This window comes from Mesitornis unicolor, unplaced genomic scaffold (genome assembly GCF_000695765.1).
Source record: "Mesitornis unicolor isolate BGI_N332 unplaced genomic scaffold, ASM69576v1 scaffold5967, whole genome shotgun sequence".
NCBI lineage: Eukaryota > Metazoa > Chordata > Aves > Mesitornithiformes > Mesitornithidae > Mesitornis > Mesitornis unicolor.
The window spans coordinates 8,026-26,119 of record NW_010195627.1 but is presented as its reverse complement, the minus strand read 5'-3'; the positions used below and the strand labels follow the sequence as shown (position 1 = coordinate 26,119).

The window sequence follows — 18,094 nt, the reverse complement described above, 5'->3', positions numbered from 1 at the left end:
CTTAGATATTATTTTTTTAGGAAGATAGAATTAATCTTTAACACGGGATGCATACCTTAAAAGTAGGGCATTTTTGGAAGAGTACTTTTGAGAAATGATTCAACATGGAAACTATTCAGTTTTAATTAAAAATTTCAGCAAGCAGGTAGGTAACAAGTGTGCTGGTAATCCTCCTCATTTTAGTTCTTCTGTTTTGCTTTCTTTCCCTTAGGATCTGATGAGCACAGTGTCAGTAACCATAGTTTTTATCCTTTACAAAAGGCATAAATCACAAATCCACATACCTTACTAAATGTAGTTTACTTTTATGCTTTCAGAGTTTGGACCCTCTTCCAATGAGTGGGCCAGACTTTGGTGCCCTGGGAGAGGAAGCTGAACTGGTTGAAGTTGAACCTGAGGCCAAGCAGGAAATTCTCGAAAACAAAGATGTAAGTACCTGAACAATATCCGGATTCTTTTCTTAATAGAAATGTCTTGGCACCCCTGCTTGCTTGTTCTCCTAAGGGAAGTTTCCAAACAGCAGTTTGAGATGTGAAAGAATTAAATTTAGTACAGTGAATTTATTCAGATGTTGTCTAGTTCCAGTTCTTTTTTTCCCTGCCGCAGGAGTTGTTACTAAAATTCAGCTTTGAGCTAATAGATCTGTTTCCAGATGCTGCTTCCCTGTCTCTCTCGTAAGAGATTACTGCTTTTGCAGCACTGCTTAGGAGTAAACCAAGCAACTGCCCTTAATCTGCTAGAGTGCTGTATTAGCCAGGTTAGGATAAAGTGCCAGCACGTGAATTATGTTACTAAGGGTTATACTAACTTCAGCAAGGGATGGCAACTTTTTCTTTAATACTTCACACGTAAGAGCATGTCTGTCTTGGCCCATAATATGTTTGGCCATGCTGGAGGGGTGAGGTATCATGTGTTATCTTAGTTTTTATTAAAATTTTCCTTTCCCTTATGCTATTGAGAGTCATCCTTACTAGAAGCTTGGTAATAACATTTGTTTTTATTTAGTTCATTATGTATATATTCTGATGGATTTTTTTAAAAGGAGTTTGCAGTAATGCTAGGTTGCTTTTTATTCTACTGTTTTATTATATGTGAATACATGAAGCATTTGCAGGTTGGTTTTTTTTTGACACTTACCCCTAAAACTATAATACACTGAAAAGGTTGGAAAAATAAGGGAAGTGCAATCACTGTAGTCTTATTTGTGACACACAGCCAACCTGGAGTGTGTTGTGATATTTAAGATAAAATAATCTCAGATGATTATGTAACAAGATGAATGATCTTTGGAAAACATAAAACTTCATAATGCTAGTGATCTTAATATGCATTTTAATCTACAGTGCTCCAGTGGTAGTAATACTTCTAATAGTTGAGTTTAAGTATTTATGGCTTGTGGATTTGTTTCTTTTAACTCTTGGCTCATGTGTAGCTGATACAAGACATAGCCAACTATGGCTAAGTACATGTTTTGTCTGTGTGTCTTAATATCTCAGTGTTATTTCTGCAGTGACTTACTTGTCCCTACAACATTTATGACTAAAATCCCAGCAGCTGTGATCTGTTACTGTCTCTTCTGCTACAATCAGTATTACCTTTGCGGAGTTCTTTTTTCTTTAATTTTCATGTTAAGAGAAAAACTTTCCAGAATTGTGGATAGCACTGATTTCTGATAATGTAAGTTAGCAGTAATTAGCCTGGGAATCTTCAGTGTTTTTCACTTGGACAACAGTATTTTTTTCTGCCTTGGTGTTTTTGCTACCCATTATTAGATGCAAATTCAATATTTGTGTTTAAACATCTGTTCTGTTTAGGTGGTGGTTCAGCATGTGCACTTTGATGGACTTGGAAGGACCAAAGATGACATTATCATGTATGAAATCGCTGATGTTTTCAAGGCTAAAAATCTCATTGATGTAAGTACCGTAGTGAATAGCAGGCCTACTGTTTAAAAAATTCAGGTTACAATTTTCTCTTTTTCCTGCTTTGAGCTGCTCCCTTCAGACATGGGGTGACTTTGTCACGTTTTGTGATGATTCTGATCTTGTGGTATGGAAGCCGAACTTAAATATGAAATACTGGCAGATGCTGTATTTTCTGATGTATTCGGCTCACAGATGTTTTGAGGTGGCAAACAGTACTTGCAGATATATTTTAAGTTTTGTATTGGGTTTTCTGTGAGGGGTTTTTAGTTGTCTTTGGTGATGGAGGAACGGCTATGGAGATGGCCCTTTAAGAAGCTACCTGAAACCCTCCCCCTTTTCCTTTGTCAGACCCCCCTCTGACCAGGGCCAAGCCAATCAGCGCCCCCGCGAATTCATGTATTTAAGGGGGGTGCAGGGCATGCTCCTCTCTCTCTCTGGCACTGGCTCTGACCAGCAAGGCCCCAGCCCTGCCCAGTGGGGCTGGGCCAGCCTGACCCCAATTTGAGCTTAAGTCCTGCTGCAGCTCCACACCAAAAGAGAGAGCTGGGAACTCTTCAGAACCATCAGAATACACCTGCAGCAGAGAAAGGAGTGGGACCTGAGGAGAACAACTTTTTCACAAAAATACCAAAGCCTGTTGAAGGAAAGGAGAGCGGGGAGGAGGAGAACACAGAGCCCAGGTTCCCCTTTTGCAACGCAGGTCGCCCCCCCTGCAGCCCGTGGAAGTTCATTGGTGGCACAGATCCACATGAGCAGGTGGCTGCCCCTGAAGAAGCTGTGACTCCAGGCAGTGTGTGCTGGAGCATTTTGTGTGTGAGGGAACTGTGACCATGGGCAGATCCAGATTGGAGCTTTGTGGACTTGGGCTGAAGCAGTTTTGTGCATGAGGGAAACTGCAGCTGTGGGCAGACCCATACTGGACTTCTGAGGACTTTTTCCCGTGTGGAAAGGGCACCACGTGGAAGCAGAGCGGCTGGGCGGAGTCCTCCCTACCCTGAAGGATCCCATGGCACTAAAGGGACTGCAGCTCCCACTCCCATCCCCCTGCGCCTCAGGGCACGGAGTGGGGGGAGGTGAAGAAACCGGGAACAAAGCTGAACCTGGGAAGAAGGGAGGGATGGGGGGGGGAAGGTGTTTTGACTTTAAGATCTGGTTTTATCTCCCATTGTTCTACTCTGATGTTGGTAACAAATTAAAATTGTTCTGTTTTGTTTTGTTTTTTTCCTCCTTATGATGAGTGTCTTTTGCCGGTGACCTTTTTAAGTGGTGAGAAGCCCTCCCAGTCCTTACTTTGACTAGCCCTTTTTTGGGGCATTGGTGCTCACTGACGCACTGGGCCTAAACCACAACAAGTTTCTTCCCATTTGAGAATTGCTAACTGTGTAGGTGAGACTTTCAGTTAATTTCCTTAAGATAAATTTTTCGATCTCAGCACAAATAATGAATGCCAGTCTCCACAATGGATCAAAGTGTGAGTTAGGCTGTATCTCCTTGTACTTTTAGGTGGTGATTCCTTCTGGAGTGCAGCTGGCAATTTAGACCCGTAAATTTGTCTAAATTTGAACAGATTAGGGTTATGGTTTTTGGTTTGGTTGCATCTTGGTTGTTTTGGTTGTTTTTGGTTTTTTTGCCCCCCCAAAAATGGGCCCCATAAATAAAGATATAAGTTTTAAGTACTGAAGCCCATTTGAATAATAGATTTAAGTATTGTAACAGCTAGGATGCACGCTAACAGAAAGTAGGAATTGAGCCAGATGCTCTGGTTTAATTTATTTCCTTTATAGATTCAAGTATTAATGTAGTTGTGATATATGTGCCTTCAAAACAGATATGTCTTTGTATACAAAATTTGTGACTATTGAATGACTTAGCTGCATTTTAATCATTTTATCCTAGTTATTTTTTGGGAACCTGAAAGACTGAACTACTTATCTCATCCTGTAGGTGATGAGAAAATCGCATGAAGCTCGTGAAAAATTGCTTCGTCTGGGAATCTTTAGACAGGTGGAAGTTCTGATTGATACATGTCAGGGTATGCATTGCCTCATTAATCCTCACCTTTTTTTTCATGCACACGTAGACATATGCATACATGTAATGTTTATTTTCCCATGTAATCGGTTGTGTATATAACTTACTCTCTCGTATATCTTTATATATTTTAGATGTACATGTAGGTATGCTATATATACAAATGTATGTTTCTAAATCCATTATCCTTATGAAGAAGATGTATTTGCATATGTCTGTATATATGTGTATATAAATATTACTTGTATATATGCAAAAATGAGTGAACTTCTGGTACTAAAATAATTACAGTACACATCCCTTGATCCAGAGTTTCAAAGGAGCACTTGGAAAAGCTTGAAAATATGTCCTGTACTTCCATCACATAACTGACATTATATAAGCGCATCCTAGGTGCTTAAAGAAATGCTAGTAATTATATCTGTGCTTGTGATTTAAAAATTGGCTTGTACTGTATATGGGGCAGCTGAATATGTGCAGGTTTTGCAGTAAGGCTCAGTTGGCTTGTGGTTGCTTTTCAAACTTGTTGCTCTTCTCTTTAGCAGAGGAAAGTTGTGTTATTGAGAAGGAGACACAGTGCAGTCCCACAGGCTGCTGTCCCATTTGCTTCAAGCAGAATTAGGTAGCTGTGACAGCTGTTCTGTGACAGCTGTTTTGGAACAGCTGCCATAGCCAGAGCCCTGAGGGAACTGGGTGGGTTTCTCTTGTCACAAACTTAGAGCTCCACCCTAGTGATGGCATTCTTCTTGCCATGTCTGGACCACTTTGATTTCTGTTTATTCTAATGTAAGAATTTGCATGCATCTTTGTTTTTAGTGAAATAGGTAACAAATAAATACTGTTGTTTCATAATTAAACTAACATGTCAGTCATGCTATGATTGAACCAAATTCTGCACTCATATCCAAATTACATCTTTTTGCCAAGCCATTTTTGTTGTAATGTAGATTTTTATTATCATTTCATTCAACCAGTTTTCAAATAAGTAATTTTCTGTCTGCATTTTTAATAGCTCTTTGGAAATAACATACGTTTGTTTGTTTTGCTTATGTAGGGGATGATGCCCTTCCAAATGGTTTAGATGTAACTTTTGAGGTAACAGAATTGCGAAGACTAACTGGAAGCTATAATACCATGGTTGGCAACAATGAAGGCAGTATGGTATGGATTATTTCAAATGATTATTAATTACTTTTGATAATCCTCTTTTATGTTTCAAACCTAGCAAGGAATTAGGTGATTAAATAAGTGAAGACTTGATCCAAGTCAAATTATTTTCTTGATCCAGCTTTACTAAGGCTTTTCCAGACCTTTGTCTCTAAAGAGTCTTTGTATTAGTCAGGCTTTCATTCAGCAAAAGCCTATTTTGAGTTAGGGAAGAATGCTGTAGTTTCCAGCTCAGTATGCTAATTTTTTAATTCTTAAAACGACTGAAATTCTTGATAATATTTAAGACACTTTATCTGCTGGAGAGATTAGTAAGGAGTTTGACATTTAGTTTCTACGAGGTCTATTTGAAGTGTTTTTCTTCTCAGTTGGAGTTCATTGTTTGACTTAGAAATTTTTCTTGGTTTTCACTGTTTTAGCCCAGTACCAGTTACTCTGGGCTGCAAAATGCAAAGTTTTCCAGAACGATATGAACTGTGGAGCTTGCTTCCATTTGATTCCATTAAGGATGCATCAGTTTAAAATGTTGTGTGAAAAGTATTTACCAGTTGACAGAAAAAGTAATAGCTGGACTGTTCTGTTAATGTCCTTTTAGCAGAAGTGTTTTCAGGTGCTCATTTCTGCACCCATTCTGCCTTGTCATGTGCACAGTGCAGCTGTGCCTGGGGCAGATAGATAAGCCAGATCAAGGGACTCATCCTTTTCTTAGGGGTATTTTTAACGTGGATAAGATACTGCATTACTCAGGTGATGGTGTTTTGCAAGTGCAGGGAGAACGGGAACTCAGTGAGTGGAGAGCTTAGGCAGCTCTGCTGCTGAGAGTAGTGTCCAGGGTGTCATGACCTGAATGAAACCAGTGGGGAATCTCACCTCTTTTTTTTTTCCTAGTGCATTTAAGAACAGTCTAAAAGCTACTGTGGTTTCTCTTTTTGTATTCAGGTTCCCCCTTTATTTGATTTTAATTTGTTACAGAGAAGAAAAACATTTGAATGATGTAAAAGCATGAAGCATATACACCAGTATTGGCAGCAGAGATTGTTTCCTTAAATTAATCTGAAGTCTCTAGATGCACTATTTCATACCTTTGGATTAGTGGTTTCTGGTTAGTTATTAGATGAGATATTAGGAGGAAATTCTTTACTGTGAGGGTGGTGAGACACTGGCACAGGTTACCCAAGGAAGGTGTGGATGCCCCCTCCCTGGAAGTGTTCAAGGCCAGGTTGGACAGGGCTTTGGGCAACCTGGTCTGGTGGGAGGTGTCCCTGCCTATGGCAGGGGGGTTGGACTGGTTGATCTTTAAGGTCCCTTCCAACCTAAACCATTCTGTGATTCTAGTTGGATAATTCCTTAGTAGCCATCCTCACAAAGTTTAGGTGACTGATTTGCTTACAGTAGCTGTTAGACAAAGGCAATCGGGATTTGGTAGCTTTTTTTACATTCTGTTAGAATAGAACACACAACAAAGGAACAGGCCTGGCAGTGTTTCTGCTTGGAGGAAACCTGCCTCATCCTTGCTGCCAAAGGGCCAAGAGATGCCAAAGGGGTACAGTGAATTTGTGTCAGAACAGGCAAAAGTGTTTAAGCTAGCTTCTGGAGAATTGTGATGATATGTTGTACTGCCATCAGGACTGATTGCAAAAGCAAGTTGTTACTCAGAGATACAGAGGAGTGACCCTGTATTGGCAATTTTCCACTGGCTTATTGCTGTGGTTCTGATGAACTCTGCCTGACAAGTTCCACCATCCTGATGGTCAGCTGGAAAGTCTGCAGTTGCAAAGCAGCTGCTTACTATGCTGAAGACTTACTTTCCTGGGCTTGGAGAATGGCTGGGAGATCATCTCCTGCTGATACAGTAAGAATGCAGATCAAGTCAGCAGGTACTGAAGAGCAATAAAAATTAGATTATTAACTTGTGCTATTGTGATGGCTTTTGCTGCCAGTTCAAGAGAAACCTAACTTAAAAGAAAGTCATGTTCAGTTACAACTATTTTTAATGTCTTCATTTTTCAATCTCATGGAATTTATGCTTATCTTCAACATACAATTAAGATGCAAGACAGCAAACTGTATGAAATGATGTTGTTTTTCTTAAAATTCTCCATAGGTACTTGGGCTCAAGTTCCCAAATCTCTTTGGACGTGCAGAAAAGGTAACCTTCCAGTTCTCCTATGGAACAAAGGAAACTTCTTATGGCCTCTCATTCTTCAAACCACAGCCTGGAAACTTTGAAAGAAAGTAGGGGATGCATTTTTTGTGTACTTCTTTGTTTAGTGTAGGAATATAAAACAATTAATAAGATCTTTCATTGACTAATAATTAAATGTATTCCTTTGCTGAGGGTCTGTTAATAAAGTAGCACAGCTGGTTACTTAAGGTTTTCTAATAATTTTAAACTCCACCTACTTAATTGGTTTCACTCTCAAACCTGCCATTAATGTTGTATTTCAGTTTTTCAGTTAACCTATATAAAGTAACAGGACAGTTCCCTTGGAGCTCTCTTCGTGAAACTGATAGAGGAATATCAACAGAATTTAATGTAAGTGTAGCACAAGCGGTTGTGGAACACATGCTTCATTTACATTTAATTTGGGTCACGGCTGGCTTTCACAAATATTTGGTTTAATTTTTTAATGATTGAAACACTTGTGCACAGGTTTAACTTCCATTATTTGAAATATGTCAACAATTTTAAAATGACAGAGGTCATTTTAGTCTTTTTGTTAGAATCAGTCACCTTTGTCTTTTTGTTAGAATTCAGTCCTATTTTGGCCATATAAAAATACCAATTTTTTTTCTCCATACTTTTAATGTTTAAACTGTCATTTCAGAGAGGCAGCTGGTTGCCTAGCTCAGCATATCAGCCCAATTCTCAAGATGTTTTTCATTTGTTATAGATTAAGTAGTGTGCACCTACTTGGAGAAACTCTCTTGTCTGGAGCAGAATTAGCATTACTCTGAAATAAAAAAGGTTTTCTTTCTGATCCAAGAAGTTTGGAAGGAAAAAGCATAGACTCATGTATAAATAAATGTTATAGAGAGAGATTTTTCAGATAAATGTTTATTTTTATTTTGTAGCAAATATTTTTAATGTCTTACTCAATTCTTTGTTTGTAGTTTCCAATCTGGAAGACGAACCACACACTGAAGTGGGAGGGTGTGTGGAGAGAGCTTGGCTGCCTTGCTAGAACAGCATCCTTTTCTGTTCGAGAAGAAAGTGGACACTCTCTTAAATCTTCTCTCTCTGTAAGCGTTTTTCCTGATAATTTTTTAAAACACATTCTTTTGAGTCATTTAATACTTAGAAATTGTACCAAAGGAGCTTTTTGCCTTAATAGGTGGTGTGTTTTACTTTAGACATCTTTTGCTGTGTTGGGTCATTCACATACAGTCATCCAGAAGGTCCAAACATAAAACATATTTTCTTAGTTGACTCTTGCATTTTGACTGTTTCTTAGGCTGGCTTGTTCCTTCTGCAGGGACTCCCTCTGTGTCATCTGCCATCTCTTTTTACAGAATTGTCTTGTTTTGGAGAACACTGCATCAGTGAATTTCCTCATTCAATGGTTGCTGTGCCCTTTTTGAATATTCTTCCCTATGCTAGTTTTTTGTCACTTGCCATTTTTAACTTGTAGCTTACAAATTGTAGGAGATGAACTATCTGCAGGTGACTGTCACCAATTTGGTGATTTACACAGGGGCATTGTTGCTGCTGTATTTCTGGTGTGTACCATGGCCAAAAGGTATAAATATATATAAATATTTGATGCAGCTTCTAAAGTCAGAACTAAGTTACTCTTTAGGTACATTGTTCCCAAATCCATGGAGCTACACTAGCCTTAGCTGGAGCTGTGCCTGGCACATAACAGTGTCACTCTGTGGCATTCAACAGATATGAGAACCTAAAAATAATTGTTTGAATCTTTTCAGCATGCCATGGTAATTGATTCCCGGAACTCTTCAATCTTGCCAAGACGAGGTGCTTTGCTCAAAATTAATCAGGTAGTATTAAATCACTTATACTACGATTGAATTTTATCTCTGAGTGTGTTTGAGTAAGACTTAATTTATCTAATTGATGCTCATGTTAAAAATGTCTGAAGTTAAAAATCAATTGTAAATTGACTAGGAGACAGCAATGCTCAGTATTTACTTTCTATCTTTACAATGTTTTGTAGAAGCCCTTTAAAATCATGAAAATTTTTTTATGGTGGCAAATTTTCATTTCTATACCATTGGTCAAACAGCGCAGCCGCTTTTATCTCACTGTTAACATTAACGTATTTATTAATTGAGATACATTATCCCTGACAATATTTACTCCACCTTACAGTAGGTATTAGTCCTTGTTTTCTAACACTAAGACTACCATACCATGATCCCGTTGCTGCTTACAAAGTTTGTAAGTCTTAGAATTAAAAATGAAAGACTGGGTGAAAATAACTCTCAGAGTCATACATATGTGTCATTTTGGCACAGAAAATGATTTTCACTCTTTTTACTTACAGAGCTTTCAGAAAAGCTGGCTTTTATGCTATATGGGTTAATACTTCAGAAGCATGAACTTCTGCAATGCTTTAGAAGCAGATTGCTTTGAAGTGTCGTTGGAACTAGAAGTGCTAGTGTTCCTGTAAGCAGCAGTGAGCTATTTTGTTTCTGAGTGACAAAGGTGGTTATAATTCAGGGTTTAGTTAACATAATTTGTTAGATGCTGTCTCTAATGCTGATTCAGTCACTTCACTTGTTATTTTCAAATAGCACTGGTATAACGAGACTGGTTGTCTGGTTCTTTAGCCCTGCTTTACTACATATGAAATCTTCTCAGGTCTAAATACAGTAAGAGTTTTGATTTTGGGTGCAGAATTTTCCAGCTTCATTGTGTTTTGCCATCATTTACAAAATGGCTTAGAAAGCAATACCTTGGTTTAATATTTGAAGGAGAAAATTGCAGATCATTGTTCAGAGAGTTATGCATGTTTTTTCTTGGTCCAGAATTTATGTACAGAAAGCACTGCTTATGCTGATGCAGACGTGGGAAAGAAACATGTAAAGTCCATTACAGCTTTCATAAACTTATGTCTTTGCAGGAGTTGGCTGGCTATACAGGTGGAGACGTGAGCTTTCTAAAAGAGGATTTTGAATTTCAGTTGAATAAGCAACTTACCTGGGATTCGGTAATTTTTTAAAAAATAATTTAGTAATTGATCCGAGTTAACAAATGAGGTTAGTGAATCTATGTCTTATGATGATTTTTCACCATGGATTAGAAAAAGATCATTGAAGTGAAAGATGGATGGTGTAGATATCTTGTTTTGGTTTTTTTGAAAGTGAAATACTACTCATTTTTAACCTGATGTTCCTGCCATGCAGAGTCATTTGAGAAGTGGGCATTTTGGAAAGAATTATTTGTTTGACAGTTAACTACATTAACTGTTTTCCTTTCAGAAATAATGTTGGACATGTCTTTCTTGATGATCTTTCTTAAGAGTGGTTCTTTGCATCCCAGCATACTAGAAAACCAAACCCAAACCAAAACAAAAAGGCACTGAGAAGATCTCTGTGTCTTGGAAGCTTTTAAAAAAAGTATTGGAATAATGAAGAAATTCTAGGAGACTGGAAGAATGTGAGCATTATGCCAACAGTACAGCTGAAAACCTCCAAGATACTTCCATAGCGGAGATATTAATGAACTGATGTTGTAAGGATCTGTCAGTCTGCTGTTTCTTGCTTTTGTTCTGAGGCGACTCGGTGTAATGCAGTTCTTGAGTTAGAGCAATGAGTTAGACCAACACAGAAAGGAATTTTAAGGCTGTTTGATATATTCCTTTCTTATTACATCATTATATTTGCACCTTTTGTGTGGTGGAAGAGAAGGCATTGCCTGATGAGTGCACTTCTGATCATCTGACATTTCACCGAATCACAGACTGGTTAGGGGTTGGAAGGGACCTCTGAAGATCATCCAGTCCAGAGCAGGATCACCCAGAGAGGGTCACACAGGAACGCGTCCAGGTGGGGCTTGAATGTCTCCAGATGAGACTCCACAACCTCTCTGGGCAGCCTGTTCCAGTGGCCTTCAGTTGAGAAAGCATGTTCTCCCATGAAATAATGTAGTGGCTTTGCATGAGTACTTTGCTCTTTCCCATGACTGCAAATATGCCTATGCTGTGATTGAAAGTGAAGCGTATCTCATCATGCGGTGTACATAATTTTGTCATCCATTGTTCATGAGTGTAGACTTGCATATGCTGTGTATTGTGTAACCAGATAAGCATATGCTGCCTGGTGAGTTCACATCTGATAATGGCAGGGGAGGTTTCTTAGGACTCTCAAGGCAGAAGGAGTGTGCTGTAAAATTAGAGAAATTATCCAGGACCCTTTGCCTAGGAACTGACAATAGATGTCCCCATGTACTTATTTATAACCATGTGTTTATTATAGTGGTTTGGCTCCCAAGAGTTACTTGGTAGATAAGCAGTAATGCCGTATGTGTATTTCAAGTCGATATAGTGAGTTGTAGAAGATGGTTTCATTTAATTATAAGGCTAATTTAGAGAGGTAATAATTGTACATTTTCAGTAGCTGGAATTAGCCTCCTATGGATTTAAAATTGCCAGGAGTAATTTATGTCAGCAGTGTTGTCTTATTTCAGTTAATAAGAAAATAAGAGTTAGATGAGTGTTCACTTCAACTATTGTGAAAGCAGCACTTGCTTCAAATGTGCTGTGGACTTTTTCAACATGTAGCACTACATAAAAGCAAGAGGGCAGCAGTGATCAAGTTTCCTGAAAATATGATTACCGATGATGTGATATCTATGTGTATACACTGTGATCATCTGTAACTTTCTGTCAGACTAATGGGAGCCCTGCCTGTTACTGAGCAATGAAATTTACTAATGCTGTTTTCAGGGAAATCAGTAATACATACTAATAAACAACTTCTTTTTCACTCCTAAGGTTTTTTCAGCATCACTTTGGGGTGGAATGCTAGTACCTATTGGAGACAAGCCATCCAGTATAGCTGATAGGCAAGTGTTTTAAATATGTCTTATTTTTTTCAGTCAACCCAGGTAATGTATAAAGAAAACTGTAGTATAATAGAGAAGCAGTATGAGTTCTGGTTCTGAGGAGAATAAGTTTCTAGTTAGCTTTAATTGCATGTCAAGCCATGCCTTCTGTTTTTCATTTTCATATTGGGGCAGTATAAATTTATAATTTACTATGTAGTAGCTCTGCCTGCCAATATTTGTGGTTGCAAAATTGTATTTACCATCTACAAAATTTTGTTTCAGGCATAGGTAAGACTGTAAGTATTGTTAGAAGTAAAGCCATGTTGTAACTATGTTGACTTTTTAGGCAGTTTTGCCCTCTAGCACCTGTGTTTAAAGATCACTAGCAGAAACTTGAGACTTCAATTTATTTGCAATAAATACTAAGTGTCAACTCCACGTGTGATAGATCTTAACTACAGTATTTCTGTCAAAATTATTACAACAGACAGAATTGGACAGTATTCTGATTCTTCTTCAGTGCAGGGGAACCTTTGATTTTGATCTTTGGAAGTGAGGGAAGACTGATTTTTGTTTTTAATACTTCAGTTTATTTTTATTTTTTTGCCAGATGCATCAGGATTTAGATTTAGATTAAATTTCTCGTATTTCTTTAAACACACTTTACTAAATCTGTTACAGAGTTACCTGTATCTCTGAAAAGCAGCGTTAGAAGTATGGCTAGATATTTTCAAATGTGTCGTTCAAGTGAAGCATTGAATTAAATTTGCCTGTATTCACTAGGTTTTACCTTGGTGGACCAACGAGTGTGCGTGGATTCAGTATGTACAGCATTGGACCCCAGAGTGAAGGTCTGAAACCTTTAAATCGTCCTCCTCCTCTGACAATCCTGTAAATATTAGTGTGTAGCAAAGGATCAAATTCTGTCCTTAAGCTTAAAAAGAATTGCACTCATTCTGCACTGTGAATCTGAGAAGTGCTGTGTCTTTGATCTGTCGTTACGTATTAGCTCACAATGGAATAAAGCCCGCTAGTTCTTTGTTAAGCCATAAACTAATTCTGTGAACCAAGTGTGTGTTCCAACTTGTGTACTTCCAGGATGTCACTTTAATTAGCAAGCAGCCTTCAAGCTGAAAAAGTTCCCAAAAGATGGTTATAGCAACAGTCACATTAAATCTCTACTTGGTACAGCATATGTTCAGGTAGCTTAGGGGAAAGGTAATCTGATCAACAAAGGTGTTTGGAGAGCCTGGAGCTTCCTCATTCCTATTCTTTACTCTTGCCGTTATCAGTGGATTCGGTGTATTTTAAAACGTATTGCTTAATTCTAGCAATTCCCCCTTTTTAAAACTAAGGCAAGTATTTCAGAGGTGTTCAGGAGGTAGTCTCTGATGAACCACAAGTAGGTGCATGCTTCGGGCTGTTTGGATGAGGGAATGAATTAAAATGGCAATTCACTTGGAAAGTTTAAAGAATTGTATAAGTGCCTTTTTTTTTTTTACTTGATAGTGAGGTTGGAGAGAGCTAGAAGCAAGTGGCAAGAGTTGTAAAGGGTGGAAGTGCAAAGTAAAACAACTTAAGGATGTGTTCTTGTACCTTTAATAACTGCTTCTTTTCATACATTCCACAGTAAATGCTTTTATTCCAACATTTTATGTAAATAGGTGATTACTTGGGAGGAGAAGCTTACTGGGCTGGAGGTTTACATCTATACACCCCTCTCCCTTTCCGGCCAGGCCGGGGAGGGTTTGGAGACCTTTTCCGAACACATTTCTTCCTTAATGCTGGAAACCTCTGCAATCTTAACTATGGTAAGACTCAGTAGAATTGTATATAACAAAACCTGCTTCTCTATATGTATAAAAGCAAAAAGGAGAGCTGTTCTGTGTCTGTTTTCTCAGAAGCAGTTTGTTTACTGCATATATTTTGGTGCCTGTCAAAAAGCTGCTGCTACGAACTTGTATATTTGACAGATTGCCAGTAATTTTTTTAGCTCTCTATATAAATTCTAGCTCAACTTGTAGGAAGGAGAGCTAGGGTGGTAACAGTGGTAGCTGCCAATTGGTGATGTTTTCAGTCCATTTTGGTAATTGATTAACACCTGCTATCTTATACTGTTCTAAAAGGAGACTGGAAGATGATGTTTTAGTGGGATTCTAATGTTTTCTGAGATGAACTAAATAAAAAGTGGTGGCACAGCATAGATGAAGGTGTGGTAGCTCGTGATTTTTTTCTTTCTTCCATCCCCAGCTTTTTTCAAGATATATTTCAGTGTATTAGTGTATGATTTTTTCAGTATCAGTTCAATCAGTTTGGGGATATAGTGACATTTGGTGTCTGCCTTGCTTGATGAAAGAGAGATGGCATCTATATGGAAGGGAGACACTTATGAACAATTCAAAAGTGGACAAACCAACTTTAATAAAGACCCACTAAAGACATGTAGTTAACTTTTAGTTCAGTCTTTAGTACTCATTTCCAGCTTCATGCAAGTAGGTACCCCATGGAGGGAAATGAAGATGAGCCAACAATCCAGCCAGAATCCTAGAAGTTTGTAGATTGAGTCCAAGGTATTTGGTTGGCATTTATGGGAGTTGTGGGTAGTAAATAAATTTTGAATCTTGCAGGGGATGCTCCAAAGTAGTCTGTCTTCTAGCTCTGAAAATCCAGTTAGCCTTTGACCACCTCGGCAGTCTGCTTTGATTCTTTTTCTCTTGCTCTTTTGCTTTCAGGTGATGGTCCCAGGGCTCATCTGCAGAAGCTGGCAGAGTATATCCGATGGTCTTATGGTACCGGAATAGTGCTCCGACTTGGAAACATTGCTAGATTAGAACTTAACTACTGTTTCCCCATGGGAGTGCAGTCTGGTGACAGGTTTGTTTTTTACACCAATTTCCTCAATAGTAACTCATCTTAAAGGTTACTGCACTTCTGTCTCGTTTTGGCAGAGAGAATTGCTGTAGTTAAATTTGTTTATTCATTGCCAGTTCAGAGACTTTTCAGCACTTGATGCTTTTCTTTCAGTTCACTGTATTTATGTTGGTTTCACAACACTTCTTGGTTTAAAACTTTGTATCTCAGGTTTCAAAGTTCATTGAACTTGAGATCAGCTGTAGAAATGTATGAGGAGTAGCTGAGTAGCAGGTTTTATTTCTTTAGGGGAAATGATCACTCAGACAGCACATGTGATTTTCTTAAGCTTTCCAAAAACAAATGATTGGATAAATAGGAAGTTTAATGTCTTTGCTTGAAACAAGAAAACAAGTTTGACTATAGATACAGAGAAAGGAAGAACAAATTAGTTTGTTATCAACCAATTACCCTACACCAAGCAAATACTATAGTATGGAATAGAAAAGCTGCAGGGGGCTTGTTCTTGCCTGTGAATACTGTGTAAGATACTCTGTATTTTGTACAGGAGTTGAATTATGTTTCAACTTACCATTCATGTGAAATGTGAATTAGTAATAGCAATTTGAAAATAATAGGCTTTCTTTTACAAATGTAAATACTTCATATGAATGACAGAATGGCAAAACCTTTATTTAAAAAAGCCTTTGTCAGCTAAAATTTGAGTTGTAACTTGGGAATTTGGGAGTAGGGATTATTGATTTTAATTTCATCAGTACCTTCTATATCACTTATGTTTATTGTTTGTTTCTTTTCAGGATATGTGATGGTGTTCAGTTTGGAGCAGGAATCAGATTTCTATAATACAAAAACATTTTACATCAGTATATGAAATTGTGCTCTGTAATTGAAATCAAGACTTTCATATAGCTCGATACGGTCTAATGTTTTTCTTGAAATACAGATACACTTCTGAGTGATTTACCTCTCAGACTCCACAAGAAGCTACATTAAAGAATTATGCTCTAAATGTTCATTGTACCTCTGATTCTTATCAAAGATGGGAGACTCTTTATAGTATTCTAGCTTTTTTTAACTTACAGCTTTTAGATATTAGTTGTTACCTAAAATATTAGAGAGTTGTGTCAGAAATTGGCTCTTGGATACATTTGACATGATTACAGTTGTCATTGGCCTGCATGGTCTTCACTCTTCCAGCTAACAAGACTCAGAAGTATTGGGATGACCAAGTGTGAGTCTGGCTGGAGTGGAAATTAAGTTTTTCTCCATTGTCAACTTCTGTGAGCAAATGACTCTGAAAAAAAAAACCTGTTAGGCATCAAAAATTATTTTATACAACTAATGGTTGCAAGTGAACCAAAGTGTTCTGATTCAAATATATTTCAGTATTGTAAAATCATCTATATTTGAATACCTCCTACAATCTGAATACTGTAAAAGTTCAAGTCGGCTGTTTAGCACAGTACAGTAAATACTAAAATTCAAGAATACCTTTGAAAGATTCAGGGTTCTCAACTCCGAGGCAGTTTTGAGTGTTTTGGTGCTCCTAGTGAAGCCACTGATTTGGGTCTTACAAACAGATCTTTTTGTAGCAGTTGCAAAAAGGGATGTCTAGATGTGTAATCCTGTGATGCTCTCTTGTTTGCTTTTGTGTGAGAGGCATGGCTCTCTACTGACTTCTTTAGATGCTAATTTCAACTGAAATTCACTTGGCATATATTCCAGTTTTTATAAGGTTAGACTAATTCACTAGTTTACTTCTAACAACTCGTCTTTAAAGATAGCTACATACTCATTTATGTGTATCAATCCTGAATTGTCATTATCCTAAGAGAATCTGAACCTAGAATCCACTTTTCCTGCATTTAAATTTACGTTTTTTTGTCATTAGGTGTTGGCAAAATTAAAATCATAATACAAAGAAGATTCTGGGAGAGTAGAACAGAAATACACAAGCTAATACACTCCTGACTTCCACTCAGCTAAAGACACAGGTTTGGACATACCGGCAAACAACTTGACTTTGCCAAGTGCAGTCAGCACTGCTGCAAAATCTCATTCCCAGTCAAGCTAGCACTGAGACTCCACTCTCTTTGAAAAGACCACCGTTTTATACATTGCTTTAGCATTGGTATATATTGCTGTTGCTGTAGTATAGTAACTAAATCAGTTCATGTTGATAACTCACTTTCTGAAATATGAAGGCTAGAAACTGATCTGCTTGGTTTTTCCAAGCTCCACTTGACTGAACATCCTTCCCTTTTTATAAAGTTACAGCAACAGGCCCACAGATATTCAAAACAGAAAATTGTGTGAATGGCAGGAGGCAACTCTATTTCAAATACCAAAATTTAATACAAAGTCCTTTTTTTCCATGTGTGTGTATCTGACAGCTACTGTAGCAAATATGTGTTTAACACAACATTTTTGATGTTTTTTTGTTGTTATGAGATAAAATATGACACTATGTTAAGAATGTCAACAGATGTTACTGGTTTTTCACCAGCACTATACAGTTTGACATATACAAGTATTTTTAGTGGGAAGAATGGGAATGTTTAGATAGCAAAATACCGTTAGGATTTTCTCCCAGGAGTTCAAAGTTAATTTTGGTACTGTTGATAAAATCTGATGTATTCTGTTGCCTTAAGAACTCCTTTTTGTGCACACTGTTGTTGAAGACTGGTCAAGTGAAGTACTTTAATAAATGAGAGAGTCCTACATGGCTACTATCAGTTGGCCGTTTTAGATGGGGAAGGAGTCTTCCTGAGTTGAGCAGGACAACATAAATAGCCTCTGCCTTAGTCTGCACACCAAGCAGCAGCTGGTCCAAGGCCCTGAGTAGTTGAAGGGCTCTTGCTTTTATAGCTGTGCCCAGAGTTTGGGACCATAAGATGGTGACAAATGCCTCCAGGTGGTACACCTGAGACATGCTTGTGGACTTTAATTTTATCTGAACAGTCCCGAGGTTGCAAATACCATCTGAAGCAGGGTTTCTTCTGTGTTGTTACTTTACTGCTTTCAGTCCTTTCTAGGGCTAAAAGAGGCAAAGAGAGGACTTCTTGGGACAACAGCTGTACAGCCTTGTTGC

General features: G+C 38.0%; 1 protein-coding gene across 1 annotated transcript; it reads left to right on the top strand.

Moving 5' to 3' along the window:
* Positions 1-320: 320 nt before the first annotated feature.
* SAMM50 (SAMM50 sorting and assembly machinery component) lies at positions 321-16,012 on the top strand. The gene is made up of 14 exons (XM_010188184.1): positions 321-428; positions 1,815-1,916; positions 3,870-3,957; positions 5,011-5,117; positions 7,228-7,358; positions 7,572-7,659; positions 8,238-8,366; positions 9,051-9,122; positions 10,208-10,294; positions 12,080-12,150; positions 12,916-12,983; positions 13,797-13,943; positions 14,865-15,006; positions 15,801-16,012. Exons 1-14 carry the CDS (start codon positions 336-338, stop codon positions 15,844-15,846), a joined length of 1,371 nt encoding a protein of 456 aa, XP_010186486.1. The 5' UTR covers positions 321-335; the 3' UTR covers positions 15,847-16,012.
* Positions 16,013-18,094: the final 2,082 nt, after the last annotated feature.